The 15,181-nt window shown below is 53.3% G+C and overlaps 1 protein-coding gene across 1 annotated transcript in view; it reads left to right on the forward strand.

Annotated features, from left to right (window-relative positions):
- The window catches only part of LOC115290411, an 8,983-nt gene extending 5,932 nt beyond the window's left edge, over positions 1 to 3,051 (forward strand). Inside the window, exons 6-7 of the mRNA XM_029938397.1 lie at positions 803 to 859; positions 2,513 to 3,051. Of these exons, the coding sequence (XP_029794257.1) occupies positions 803 to 859; positions 2,513 to 2,697 (242 nt within the window). The 3' untranslated portion in view covers positions 2,698 to 3,051. The remainder of the gene's footprint in view (positions 1 to 802; positions 860 to 2,512) is intronic.
- The last annotated feature ends 12,130 nt before the right edge of the window (positions 3,052 to 15,181 follow it).

Consider the following 15,181-nt stretch of genomic DNA (forward strand, 5'->3'; position numbering starts at 1 on the left):
ACAGAACCGGAAGCAGGCTCCAGGCTCCGAGCTAGCTGTCAGCACAGAGCCCGACGCGGGGCTCGAACCCACGAACGTGAGATCTGACCTGAGCCGAAGTCGGAGGCTTAACCGACTGAGCCACCAGGGCGCCCCAGGAGCGTGTTTAATTTGTGACTGAGGAAGAAACGCTTGACCAGCAGGCATGCTCCAGAAAAAGAGTTGAACCACCGGAAATGTTAGGTCATCAAAGCTCATGTGCTGGTTATTTCATATGGTTCAATGTCTATTTTCTTAAAAAAAAATTTTTTTTTAAATTTTAGAGTGCGTGCACGAGTGGGGAAGGGGCAGAGAGAGAGTGAAAGAGAGAAAGAGAGAGGAGAATCCCAAGCTGGCTTCACACTCAGTGCAGAGCCGGACACCGGGCTGGATCTCAGCAACCGTGAGATTGTGACCCAAGGCGATATTGGGAGTCAGAAGCTTAACCCACTGAGCCCCTTCCTCCCCCCCCAACACACCCCTCCAGATCCCACCAACCATTATTTCACCAGTTCCAGCTTCATCAAACAGCAGAGGTGAAGACCTGTCCTTGATGCACGAGCTGGACGGAGTCCCACCACTGAGCACGGCGCGGACCACACCCCTCCCCCGCCCCCCCCCCAAGCCAGTAAACTCTTGAAAGATGCCAGAAAATGCGCTTTCAGTTCAAACCAAATACGATGAATTTTTAGCTTTTCCTTTGGTCCTTTCCATAAACTTCCATCCCACTTTTCCAGGTTCAAATGAAATTTAATTTCACATTTGTCTTTTCTCTTTTCCGAAGTAACGTGTGTTCATCGCAGAGGGTGTGCCGAGTGGGGGAACCGCGAGGCACGGGGAGGTGAGCAGCCCCCTGCGTTCGTCGCCCTGGTCTGAAAACCGCAGATCAGCCCCCCCCCCCCCCCTTAGTCCTTCCTGAAAACTAGCTACACAATCTAAGGAGTCCTTCCCGGCTTTGCTGGCTGGTCCGAGACCCGCGCTAACACTTATTCAGGTGCCGGAAGTATGAGTCCGCTCCGTGGTCATCGCGCCCCGCCTGCTGCCCAGGGTGAGGCGGTGGGCAGGTAACCGCTCCTCGAAGGCCGAAGAGGGACTCGAAACGCAGACCCGAGCACTCGGCTCTCAGGCACCGTCCTGGGTCGCCGGGCGCTGCTCTCTAGCGCACAGAGCAGTCACCAGGTCACCAGGGCCCCCTGCAGCCAGGGACACGGAGAACAGAAGTGGGGAGGCACCCAGGGCCCCCCCCCCCCCGCCGATGCACAGGGAATCTGGGAGCGGCCTTCTGAATGTGTTTCAGGGCCACACAGTGGACAAACCAGTGCTCATAAATGATGAGAATCCCAAACCGGAGCTTGAGTGGCAAGGTGCCTTTCTTCAAAGCCGGCCAGTCCTGGGTGCCCCGGGGGCTCCTCTCCCCGTCCCTCTACACCCCCCCCCCCCCCGGCGTTATTGCCGTGGGGAGAGCTCCGTCTTCAGATTCTCGTCTGCCTTGTAGCAGACGAGAACTAGAGGAAGCATTTGGGAAATGAAAATACATTTATTGCCCTTGGGTCGTCGTACAAACAATGTGTTACCTGCCTCCGCTCAGGCAGTGACAGAGCCCCATCAAGTCCCCAGCGCTGCAGGCAGGAGTGGGATGAGGGTGCCGGCTGGTCCGGGGCTGGGGAGGTGTCCTCTGTGGTGGGCGGGGCACGGGGGTCTCGGGGTCTCCTCCCCAGGGGTACTAACCCCCTCCAAGGGGGCTCAACCCCACCACCCAATCTCCTCCCAGATGCCTCTCCCCCTACTGCCATCCCCTTGGGGGTGGGGGTTTCAACCCTTGCATTTGGAGGGACGCAGACAGACCCCAGCCAGGCCGGGTCTTTCATCTTAAAGACGTCGCCTGAGTCCACAAGGAGGTGCAGGAATGTTGCCTGTTGCCCAGGTCCAGCCAGGGATGCTGGCTGGGGGGCTTCCTGGAGAGCCCAGGATGGAGGTTAGCACAGCCCAGGGTGCCCTGAGCGATGCCCATGGGAGCGGCAGCTCCGCTCTGTGCCCTCCTGAGGCCCTGAGGAAGGAGCCTTCTGGTCACATCTCAGGCAAGAGATCTCTTGGTCCCCTAGGGACCCAGCGGCCACCCAGAGCTGGTGGGATGATTGTCTGAACCTGGAGATAGATGACCCTCAGCTGGTGCGGAAACACCTTCCTCTGAAGGACGCAGCTTCACCCCCTGCCCCCCATGGGAAGGGGACAGGCTCACGGGGGGGGGGGGGGGAGAGGGAGGAGGTAGCCTAGAGAGACCTTGCCACAAGGGCCTCACCTCCCTTCTCCCTTCTCCCCCTAAGAGCTCATTTGTCCCCCAGGGCAGCCCCTCTGCCCCCCTCACCCTATGAAGTTGGAACACCCCCCACCCCACCCCTCCCCTGCTCAGGGGCCACTTCGCCCGCGAGCTCACATGTGTGAGTAAACTTGCCCTCTTTTCACCTGTGAATCTTGTCTGTTGTTTGGTTTTCAGGCCCCGCCGCTGGGCCTGCGCGGCTGGAGGGACGGTGTCTCCCCAACGACACGAACCAAGGGCTGTTCTGGGGTTGGCAGCACCCCCTCCAGGCCGCACCCGCCGTCCGCTGCCTCGTCTCTGCCCACGCGTGGGTCGTTCTGACGGTCCCTTCCCCCGAAGGTCCAAGCCTCATAGGGGCGTGAGGCCCTGCGGCTAGACCAGGGGGTGGCCTACGGGCCCCAGTCACAGCCCCGGCTTCACTGCCTGAGGGGACGGTCACCATCTTTGTTTCCAATTTGCTTTTCTCAGACCTCCAGAAACTCTAGGCGTTAAGAGGGTCTGTTTTCGCAGGTCTACTCTTGGCAGGATTTAGATGTGATTCCAGAGGGGCCAAAGTTCCGTTCCAAGGAAAGGTGGAGACTATTGTGCGGAACAGAGTTTCGGTGCACCGATGAACACCGAGAGGACGCTTACAGAACGTCTGGCGAGTAGGGGCGCCCGGGGGCTCAGTCAGCGTCTGACCTTGGCTCAGGTCACGATCTCACAGTTCATGAGTTCGAGCCCTGGGTCGGGCTCTGTGCTGACAGCTCAGAGCCTGGAGCTGCTTCGGATTCTGTGTCTCCCTCTCTGCTCCTGCCCTGCCTGCTCTCTCTCTCTCAAAAATAAATAAATATGAAAAAACTTAAAAATGAATAAAAATAAAAAGCAATGCCACATGTTGAGGGGAGAGCCCCGGGGAGGCCAAGGGACCTGTGGTCCCGAAAGCCACAGACTGTCCAGAAGGAAGCTGGAAACAGGGTCAAAGGGCACACACGTGCCCTCCCGTGGGTGAGAGCAGTTCCAGGGCGCGTGGGGGCAGGCTTCCCAGAGGAAGCGGCACAACTCGCGCCCACGAGTCTCGTGGAGCACGAAGGGGTGTCAGCCCCGAGGTGGAGCCCGCCCGTGACCGCGCAGGAGCCCCGCTGAGACTCTGGGAGGAATGGGAAACGACACAGGTCCTGGATGAGAAGGGGAGGGTTCACAAGGCGGGTGCGGCCATTCAAGACCAGGAAAAGTCGATATTTTTAAGAAAATGTTTTATTTATCTTGAGAAAGAGGGAGACAGCGTGAGTGGGGTAGGGGCAGGGAGAGATGGGGGGAGAGAGAATCCCCAGCAGGCTCCACGCTGTCCGCGTGGAGCCCAACGCAGGGCCCGATCTCAAGAACCATGAGACCATGACCTGAACCAAAATCAGGAGTCGGACGCTCAACGGCCTGAGCCCCCCAGACGCCCCAGGGAAAGTCATTCTTTCACAGACAATTAAAAAAAAAAAGCCAGCCCACTGCCCGTCCCCTCCATCAGATGCCGTCACATTCTCCGTCCACCGGGAGACTGAGAGGGGGTCAGGGACGGGGGGCATCTGTGGAAAGACTGTCACAGACAGTGTCTTAAGAACATTCAACATCCACTCAGTTACTGAAAAATCGAAAGCAATGAATTTGGAGTTCCTGGTTCTCTGGGCACAGGGAAGTTCACCGTTTCACAAGAGGAAACCGAGTGATTAAAAGAAAAACCCAAGGCCACATGTCAGACGTGGGGAGAGACGAAGGAACAAGCCTCGTATCTGGGGGAGGTCAGCAAAGACCCACGCCCACGACCTCCCAGAAGCCCCCTTAGCAGATGGTGTAGTTGAGTCTCTCGCGTGCATTTCCAAATGTAGGGGTGAAGCTCCATCTCAGAGGCCTGAGGCCTGAGTGGAAGGGGAGGGCCCTTCTCTCTCTCTCTTTTTAAAAATGTTTTATTTATTTTTATATTTGAGAGAGAGAGAGAGACAGTGCAAGCGAGGGAGGGGCAGAGAGAGGGAGACACAGAATTCGAAGCAGCTCCAGTCTCTGAGCTGTCAGCACAGAGCCCGACGCAGGGCTCGAACCCACAAACCATGAGATCATGACCTGAGCCAAAGTCAGACGCTTCACCAACTGAGCCCCCCGGGCGCCCCTCGGAGGGCCCTTCTCTTAGGCCGAGTGGTGTGCGAGGGTCACCGCCGAGACGCTGGTTCCCGGGGTGGCCAGGCCAGGCCTCTGGAGGAGCTGGGGGACCGCGTGCAACAGAGGCAGGAATGCAGACAGGGGCCGACGTCCTCTGGGTCCCCATTACTCTGCACACAAACTGGAGAGGTGTGGCCGCGATTCGTGCAGTGGCCCCAGAGCCTCCGGGCCTGGCAGGCGGAGGCCAAGGAGGCTGGGGAGATTAGTCCCAAGGCCCCCCAAGAGTAAGGGTCCCCAGCCTGAGCTGCTCAGACTCACCTGGAGGCCTGGGCCCCGCCCAGAGCTCCTGAGTGCTCGTGGGGGGTGGGGCCAGAGAACTCAGGGTGCTTGGAGAGCAGCAGGTCCCTGAGGACAACCAGCCCTAAGAGTGGTGTCTCGGGACTGAGCAGGGAACGGTCAGGTGCTGAGGACCCCATGTTTTAGCAGAAAGCGGGAGAGGCGTCCTAGCTTAGGAGGGCCCCCGAGGCTCCATGGGTCCAGAAAGGAAAGGCGCGTCCCTGCCAGGGCCGGAGACAGAGGGGAGGGGAGAGGCCAGGACTTGAGTGTCCGAGGCCCCCCGGCAGCGCTGGCCTCACCCTCCTCTCTTGCCCTCGAAGCCCTGCAGAGCCCTCCGGTAGACGCAGGTCCTCCAGGAGGACGTCCCAGACTTGAGGGCACTCGGAGGTGAGGCACAGACCCAGCTGACCTGCTACCCGGGGGAAAGGAAGGGGCCACATCTCTGCTCTCAACTTCCGGCCGAATGAGGCCAAGCTGCTGGTGAGGGGTGGGCGCCTGGCCTCGGCTCTCCTGCTCACAGCACCCGCCATGCCCGGCAGAGCCCGGCGGCCTTGACCTCGGACCTCCGGGACTGCGGAGAGATAACTGTGTGCTGTTTAAGGCGTCCAGAATGTGGTGCCGGGCGAGCAGTCGGGGCAAATAATATGCCAACACCTGTGTCCCCAGGGAAGGTGCAGTCTGTTTTGGGGGAAGGAAAGTGAACACAAGTGTCCATCACAAGACAGGCAAGGGCGTCTGAGAGACACTTGAACCAGGATCAGGACAGAACAGATGACCCGCCCCTTGGGGGTCCGCCTGTGGAGTCACCCAGATTTGGATGGAGCTGAGAGCTAGGGAGAGAAAGAACGGGCGCCCCGGAAGTACCACCAAGCAGGATGCCCGGGGCTGACCCCGGGCCAGTTCTGTGGTTCGTGGGCAGGGCTCATCCTACGGTTTCCTTGGGGTGTGTGACTCAGGGTTGGTGACAGCAGACGATGAAGAGGCTGGAGCAGCCATCGGGAAGACGGACTGACGGCAGGAGACAGGATCTGAGGGCACCTGGGGGCTCAGTCGGTGAAGCTTCGACTTTGGCTCAGCTCATGATCTCGCCATTTGGGAGTTGGAGTCCTGCATCAGGCTCTGCACCGACAGCGCAGAGCCTGCCTGGGATCCTCTCTCTCCCTCTCTCTCTGCCCCTCCCCTGCTCCTGCTCTGTCTCTCTCAAAAATAAATAAACATTAAAAAAAAATTTAGAAGACGGGATCTGTACTCTGCTCACCCATAATGCGTGACACCACACGCTTTTTATTTTGGAAGATTCTCTTTTTATCAGAAATCTACCATTTTGGGGGCACCTGGGTGGCTCAGCTGGTTAAGCATCAACTTCAGCTCAGGTCATGTTCCCACCGCTTGTGAGTTTGAGCCCCACGTCGGGCTCTGTGCTGACAGAGGCTGGAACCTACTTCGGATTCTGTGTCTCCCTTGCTCTCCGCCCCTCACCCCTCTCAAAAATAAAGAAAACATTTTTAAAAATTAAAAACAAAAGAATATTAGAAATCTACCGTTTTTGGAATTTGTATCGGCTTACTTTCCATTTCTACAAAATTCTTTATTTTGAAGCTTTTGGATAGTTTTTATGATAAACCCAGAAGATGAGCTGATGGAAAGCATTGGTGTCAAATCAAATGAGGTTCTATTTTGAAATCTAAGAAGACGGGGACTTGGCAGAGTGGTACATGAGCAGCTGGATTGCAGCAGTTAGATCACTGCTGCTTTGGATATTTTGTTTCACTTTTTCTAAGCAGGGAAAGGCGTTTTAGAATGTTCTCAGTCAGGGTGCCTCCACACTCCCTGATCTGTGTGTCCATGTTTACCGGATCATTCTTTCTGTGACTTGGTTGGCCCAGCAGCCCGGCGGAAGGGGCCTGCGCACTGATTCCCCAGTCCTGGAATGATGGGCGCAAGCCGGGGGCAGGCGCATTCCTCCCGGGACGGCCAGAACTCAGGGATCCAGCCCTCGGCTCATCCGCTGGCTCCCGGGAAGGGCAGAGGCTACAGGGATTCTGAGACAAGAAGGGCAGAAACTCTGGGTGATGGTTCTGAAATTGAAGCGGAAGGCTGACTCCATAAACACCCACAGCTTCCTGCCCTTGCGGTAGGTTGCCGTCCCAACGGCCTGATTCATCATGCTGAGCGCTGTCGGTGCCGGGGAGGGGGTGCTGGTCGACTCGGGGGTCCCCCCAGGATAGGGACCTGGGCTCTGACGCCCCCATGCACCCCTGGGTAGAGCACCGCGCCTCCGGGAGGGGCAGTACCCCCTGCATGTGGTAGGAGAGGAGAGAGCGCACGACCCTCAGGAAGCCTTGCCCAGAGCTGCTCAGCTAGAGCGCTGCCATCAGGGCCTCCGAGGTCCGTCTGCGCATCTCTGCACGCTCGGCTGACACTGGGCCGTCAGCGGTACTTTGAAGGGATCTTGATGGATCCTGAAATGGCCAGAAACTGCAGGAAATGTTGGTAGATTCGGTACATGCGACTGAAAATACATGTACGTTCGGGGCACCGGGATGGGTGGTGGTTCAGGCGGTTAAGTGTCTGACTTTGGCTCAGGTCATGATCTCACATTCGTGGGTTCGAGCCCCGCGTCGGGCTCCAGGCTGACCGCTCAGAGCCTGGAGCTGCTTCCGATTCTGTGTCTCCCTCTCTCTGCCCCTCCCCTGCTCATGCTCTGTCTGTCTCTCTCAAAAATAAATAAACATTGTATCGAAAATTAAAAAAATACATGTACGTTAAAAAAATCACCATACGGGCGCCTTGGTGGCCCGTCTGTTAAGTGTCCTTCTCTTGATCTTGGCTCAGGACTTGTCCTCAGGGTCATGAGCTTAAGCCCTGAGTTGGGCTCCATGCTGGGTGTGGAGCCTACTTAAAAAAAAATAAATAAAATAGGGGCACCTGGCTGGTTCAGTCAGTTAAGCATCTGACTTTGGCTCAGGTCGTGTCTCACAGCTAGTGAGTTAAAGCCCCGCACTGGCTTGCTGACAGCGTGGAGCCTGCTCGGGATTCTCTCTCTCCCTCTCTGCCCTTCCCTGACTTGTGCTCGCTCTCTTTCAAAATAAATAAACGTAAAAAAATAATATAATAAAATCTCTTAAAAATAAATAAAAACAAACATTTGAAAAAATTACCATCATGGGGACCTGGGTGGCTCAGTTGGTTAAGCATCTGACTCTTGATTTTGTTTCAGGTCACGATCTCATGGTTTGTGAGTTTGAGTCCCGAGTCAGGCTCTGCACTGACCATGTGGAGCCTGCTTGGCATTCTCTCCCTCTCCCTCCCTCTCTCTCTCTTCCTCTCTCTCCCTGTCCCACCCCCACTCACTTGCACATGCTCTCTTTCTCTCTCTCAAAATAAATAAACATTAAAAAAATTATCGTCAACAAAGTTGGCATGGTTAAGTTATATATATAAGCTTTTATATGTTAAATATCATAGAAATTTAGTTACATGTTTGATTTACATGTTTGGTATTTATAAATGTCTGAAATTTATTTATGTTTGATACATATATGACTTCCAATCTTTTATTTTGAAGAATGTCAAATCTATAGTAGCACCATAATTTAAAAATGTTCAAAAAAGGTGTTCACAGGTTTTTAATGGGCAGTAAAGAAAAGAAAACCCATCAATGACCAATAGATTTTTATTTGTTTGTTTTTTTGTTTGTTTATTTACTTGTTTTTAAATACTTATTTATTTTTGGGAGAGTGCCGCTGGGTAGGGACAAAGGATCTGAAACCATGGGGTGGAATTCACAAACTGCAACCTCATGAACTGAGCCGAAGTCAGACCCTTAATGGACTGAGCCACCCAGTTACCCCCTAACCAATAGATTAAAAAAAAAAAAAAGGCTATTTATTTATTTTGAGAGAGAGAGAGCGAGCATGTGCACGTGAGCACTGGGAGGAGCAGAGAGAGAGGAAGACAGAATCCCAACGTGGGGCTTACTCTGACACTCTGTGGGATCATGACCTGAGCCAAAATCAAGAGTTGGACGCTTAGCCAACTGGAGCCACCCAGGCGCCCCGACCAACAGATTAAAAAAAATCTTTTTTGTTTTTTCTTTCTTCTTTTTTTTTTTAGATTTTTAGAATAAAGGTTTTGACCTTGCTGATGATCAAAGAAACACGAATGGAAGCGAGCCCTGTCTCTCCCTCCTCTATCGGTAAAGGTTAGCTTCATCACTGGACGGTGGGCGGGGGGTGGGCACACGGGTGACTATTCAGCACACGCACTGCTGTTCTTCTCTGCGGAGTCCGTGCACACAGCACTCCTCTGGAAGCATCCATCCACTGGAGCCCAGTGAGACGGTCAGTTAGATCTGGCACATAATTGAAGGCTCATTTGCCACCCAGAAGAGAATACTGTGATTCAGTATTAGTGGAAATATCCAATGAAACAATATTTTTGGCACTGAAGTATTTTGTAATTTTTTAAAACATTTATTCATTAAGAGACAGAAAGAGTACAAGTAGGGGAGGGCAGAGAGAGGGAGACACAGAATCTGAAGCAGGATCCGGGCTCTGAGCTGTCAGCACAGAGCCTGACGCAGGGCTTGAACCCACAAACCATGAGATCATGACCTGAGCTGAAGTCAGATGCTCAACCGATTGTCACCCAGGTGCCCCTCACTGAGGCATTTTGAACAGTATCGGCTGAGTGTTTTACCTGTGAGTGGCAGAAATTTCTGGCTCCCCGCCCCCCTCCCCCCATCTCTTCTCCTTTTCCTAATTACAGAATATTTATCTGGGTACATGATGACTCAGAGTAAGGACTACATTTCCCAGCCTTCCTTGCAGTTAGGTACAGCCATGTGATTAACTTACACCCAATGGGATGTAAGCAAAAGTGCCATTTGTCAGCTATTGGCACTCTGCCTGTCTTTCCTTACTCCCTTCTTCTTGGAATGCGGGTGTGATGGCTGGAGCTCCAACCGGGACTAAGAGTCACCTCTGAGCCGGCCGAGCTGTGAGCTGGAAGGGGTCCTGAGCATTCCGTAGAACAGACTGCCAGGCCAGCCCCAGACGGCCTGCCTCAGAACTCTTCTGTGAAAGAAACAAATGTCTATCCCTTTTAAAGTCCAGTTATGTGGGGCTTTCTGTCCCTGTCAGGGAGAACCGGATCCTGAGGGACCCAATTTTTATATGCTCCACCTGGCAATTCCACTAAAAGATTGGTTACAGAGATGACTGGACAAGTGGGCAGAACTGTCGTATGTTTTAGGATGGGATGGCTCAGCGCACCGTGTCCTCGGCAACGAGGGGTAGCGTCCTTAGCGGCCCGTGGTGCCTTAGAGAACACTTTGGATGTAAATCGCTTTTGTTCTGAAGGGGACCTGGGTCCCGTGGATGTGAACTACAGAGAGGGAAATACTTTATGGATGTGGATGTTGGGGTACTCGCCCGATGGGGTGGGGCAGGGCAGGGTCTCCTGTTCAGACACGGCCTCTGCCACAAGCCTCTTGATTTCGGCTCAGGTCATGATCCCACAGTTTGTGGGTTCAAGCCCTGCGTCCGGGCTCTGCCCTGGCAGTGCGGAGCCTGCTTGGGATTCTCTCTCCCTCTCTAGTAAATAAACTTAAACAAGGAAAAAGAACGTAGCTAGGAGTGATGTCCACCTCTGAGAAATGAAGGATGCGTTTCAAAGTGCATCGGAATGATTCTGCAGCGGTGGTTCTGAACTGAAGGCCATTCTGCCCCCCAGGGGATACAGGGTGGTGTCTGGATACATTTCTCGGCTGTCACCGCAGAGGGGGTGCTAGTCTGGTGGTTAGAGGCCAGGGCGCTGCTGCCCGTCACAGGACAGCCTCAGTGCGTGTGGCCGTGCCGAGGTCCGGGAGCCCTGCGCCAGAGGGGGCGACTGCCCCTGAGAGCTGATGAAGACGTGGGGGCACCCGTCTTTCCGGATGGCTGTCCGAGGCTCTGCTCTCTCCCCCTCTCCTCCTCTCCTCCCGCCCCCATTCTATCCCACATGCAATCCACAGCAAATCCAGAAGCTTCTACCTTAAAAATACACTCAGAATGTAAACAGCTTTGAGCATTCCTCTCTGTTCTGGTGCTAAGCCCAACCCCCCTTGTCTCTCCCAGATGTCTCTGCCTCTGCCATGGCCGTGGCCACCTCCACACAGCTGGGAAGGGACCTTGTTTATGACAGATTGTCTCTCCTCTGCTCAGAACCCTCTGGCACCCTCTTAGCTGGTGTATGGTGTTTAAGCCGCAGCCCTAACGATGCCCTCTGGGCCCTGGTATCCTTCTCTGCCACACCCACCCCCTTCGCACAGACCTGACATTTAGGTCACCTTCTTTCTCCTGTTCTGGCTGCCCGGACCTCTGCTAGGCCATCAAACCCAGTGGGGAGGTTTCTGCCCCGGAGCCTTTGCACTCCCTGCTCTCTATCTGAATCCTTCCTTCCTTTTACAGATGAATGAACCTCAACTCCTTACCTCCTCATGCTCACAGAAACTTCATCTTGAAGACATCCTGTTTAAAATAGAACCCCTATTTACCCTAGGGATACAGAAGTGCTGATGCAGAGGGGCACATGTACCCCAATGTTCATAGCGGCACTGTCAACAATAGCCAAAACATGGAAAAGGCCTAAATGTCCATCACCTGACGAATGGATCAAGAAGATGTGGTTTATATATATATATATACACACACACACACACACACACACACACACACACACACACACTGCACAACGGAGTACCACATGGCAATGAGAAAGAATGACATCTGGCCATTTGTAGCAAAGTGGATGGACCTCGAGGGTGTCATGCTAAGCGAAATAAGTCAGGCAGAGAAGGACAGATAACTATATGTTTGCATTCATAGGTCTAACAGGAGAAACCTAATGGAGGACCATGGGGAGGGGAAGAGGGAAAGAGAGCTGGGGAGAGAGAGGGACATAGATCATGAGAGACCATTGAATACTGAGGACAAACTGAGGGCTGAAGAGGGAGGGGGAGGGGTGATGGACATGGAGGAGGGCACTTGTGGGGAAGAGCACTGGGTGTTTTATGGAAACCAATTTGAAAATAAACTATAAATAAATAAATATAAACAAGAAAAAAGATAGAACCCCCTGAATTTACCCTCAGGCCTCATTCTCTAGGGATCTTCCTATTCTGTTTTTCTCCATCTAATAGTTCATCACTGTCTAAGACACTATATATTTTGCTTGTTTATTTTGTTGACTGTCTTTCTTGTTGCTTGATTCCTAGGTCAGGGCTTACTATCAGTGCTGCAATTCCTACCCAATGAAAGAATGAATGATAGATAGGCAGAGTTTTGGTGATGTTGTTGTTGTTTTGCTTTTTTTTAAAATTTTTATTAATGTTTTTTATTTATTTTTGAGAGAGAGAGAGAGAGAGAGAGAGAGAGAGAGAGAGAGAGAGAGAGACAGCATGAGCAGGGGAGGGTCAGAGAGACAGGGAGACACAGATTCCAAAGACAGGCTCCAGGCTCTGAGCTGGCTGTCAGCACAGAGCCTGACATGGGGCTTAACCCCACGAACCGTGAGATCATGACCTGAACCGAAGCTGGTCGCTTAACCAACTGAGGTGCCCCTGTTTTGCTTCTTTTTTAAAAATTTAAGTTTATTCATTTTGAGAGAGATAGAGGCAGGCGGGGAGGGGCAGAGGGAGGAGAGAGAGAATCCCAAGCAGGCTCTGCACTGTCAGTACGGAGCCCGATGTGGGGCTCGGACTCATGAACTGCGAGACGGTAACCTGAGCTGAAATCAAGAGTCGGACGCCTAACCAACCGAGCCCCCCAGGAACCCCAAATTTTGCTTTGCCTTTTCGAAAGCAAGAAAGTACTTTAACAGGTAAGACTGTGGTACAGCGAAGTACCTAGAAACACACCTGGGTTACTTTGCATAATCCACTGAAAGCAATCGCATTTTCTCATTTCTTTTCACTGTAGACAGTCCCAGAACTGCTAAGTTTACATCTCTTTTAAAAGGAAACGACATATTTTTCTTGGCTTTGGGAACGTTTCATCTAGCAGTTGGAAAAAGGACTACCCTGTTAGGTCCGTGGTTTAAATCCAGGCAGAATAAACACTGTCCTTGGTGGCTAAATAGACTCTTAACCCAACATCTGCCTCCGTCCTCAACACGGCCTTCTGAACGTGAATAGGGCAACTGACCGGCTTTAGGCATTTTTTAGGGGTGGTTGAAATTTGATATGGAGACATTCTCTCAGTTGAATTAAGTTTTTCAAAGTGCTGGAGAATTAAACATTTTAACAAACGCGCTGAGTGAATTCTACATGCCAGGCACTGGCTAGGTGCTGGGACAGTCCGTGCCCTGCGAACTTGCTCTGAGCGCAGCCGCTTTTCGCAGTGGAGACAACAGTCAGTTAATGATATGTATCCACATCCACATTAATTGAGCACAGACCATGTCTTGGCACTTGGGACGTACAGAAAACAAAATTCCAGGGCCCTTATGGGCCCACGGCACCCTGTTTAGTGAACAACAGGGTGAGCTGAGAAAGGCAGGTGAGCTGCGGAGGGTTCTAGGTTAGTTTAAACCACTCGCACCCTCTCTAGGGAATGTGAAAATTACCACAGGAGAGAAGAAGGAATCAACAGTGAATGCAGCGGGCTGGTTAGGACGTGCGAGGGGCGTAGAGGCTGCAACCAAGGCGATGGTGTGGTTGCAGGTGTTGGGGTTTGGAGCCAAACACCTAGAAAGAGTTCTTGAGACGTCTTCAGTGCAAAAAGGTGGTTTTATTAAAGCATGGGGACAGGGGCCATGGGCAGAACAGGGAGCCCTGGGGTTGTGACAGGTGACTCCTCATATACCTTCAGGTGGGGAGGGATTTAGGGACAGCATAAGCCTCTAAGATATTTTGGAAACAAGGTTTCCAGGATCCTGAGGGGGCTCCCGATTGGCAAGATTGCTTTTCTTTTTTTCTTGTAAATCATCAAGAAGGCTGCAAACTGATGGAGACCCGGGTCCTGCACGACTGTGGTGTCTGGCAGGTAACTATTTGTTTTTCTTTAGCAGAGCACTGACAGTGAGAGGCTGGGTGTTCCTGGAGGAGTGGGAGACCCTGCCAGCCTCATTGCTGTGGGCTGCAGGTTATAAGGACATTTAATTATATTTACATTTCTTTGGCCTGTGTTCTCCTCATCAGTGGACATTCAGAGAAAGGAGTGAGACAGGGGTCACCCGAAGGGGGCCTGGAGGAGGGCACCTGCTCACGAGGATGAGGGACTGGAGGGGGCTCACACGTGAGGCAGACCCGGTGAGTGTGGGCGGCACACCTGCGCGTGCTGCGTTTTCAGGACACAGCTTCCGGTCACCCCAGGATGGTGAACTCGTCCTTTCCTGACTCAGAGCTTTCTTGAGCAACTATTGTGAGCCAGCTGGGCTTTGATGTGGAGCACAAAAGCAGGGGACTGGACCGCTGGGCAGAAGGAGCGGCGCTGCGGTTGTGAGGAGTGACTGATTATACGAGGAGGGAGGGCGGAGTCAGGCTCCCAGGAAACTGAAGCTTCCGGTTTCTGGAAGTTTGGCTATTGATAAGGTTGATTTTTTTCTTGTAAATAAAACTGATGGAGACTCAAGTCCTGCTGGAAATGGTTGTTCCTTCTGGTATTCCCTGAGGAAGGTTCTATTCTGCCAGACCCCAGTATTTGACACTGGGATGCGGGTTATAAGGAAATTGAATTTTCCCTGCATTTCTTTTTGCTTTTGTCCCCACAACAGGAGGCCAGGCAGGTCTCTGAACAGGAAAGGCAGGCGTTAGGAAAGGTTCCCCTCCGACCGGTCACAGCTCTGCGCACCTGCTCCGAGCACCTGCGGAGCCGGGTCCTGCCCCCCCTTTCCAGGACCTGCCGCACACACAGTGCCCTCAGCAAACCACCGACTCGGATTCAAACTAGAGCATCCAGTTCAGCATCAGCGTTTTTCCTAAACGAATTACCAAATACCACACGCTGCACATTTTCGAAGCGTTTCAAGGTTTACTCAAAAAGATTTTGGCAGCAGCCGCGGCAACGGACAAGGGCAGATTGTGACTCCGAAGTTTCAAACGGTCACGGCCGTGCACCTTTTCAGATACAAAACGGCGTCAACAATTTCTTGCAGAAGTGCGGAGAACAAACCAGAAGCGACCGTGGAAGGCGCCCCTCCGCAGCGCCCCGCCGCCGGCTTCCTAAGCCCTCGCCTCGCCTCGGAGGGGGTCTTCAGACGCTCCTCGAAGGTGAACTTTCCCACGGCCTGGACTGGCGGCCACATTCGTGCTCCCGCGGATAAGGGCGCGCGCGGCTGGGGGAGGGCGTGGGGGGCCGCCCCCCGGGCTCCGCTCCCGCGGCCGCGAGCCGCCCCGCAACC

This window comes from Suricata suricatta, chromosome 4, assembly GCF_006229205.1.
Source record: "Suricata suricatta isolate VVHF042 chromosome 4, meerkat_22Aug2017_6uvM2_HiC, whole genome shotgun sequence".
Lineage (NCBI taxonomy): Eukaryota > Metazoa > Chordata > Mammalia > Carnivora > Herpestidae > Suricata > Suricata suricatta.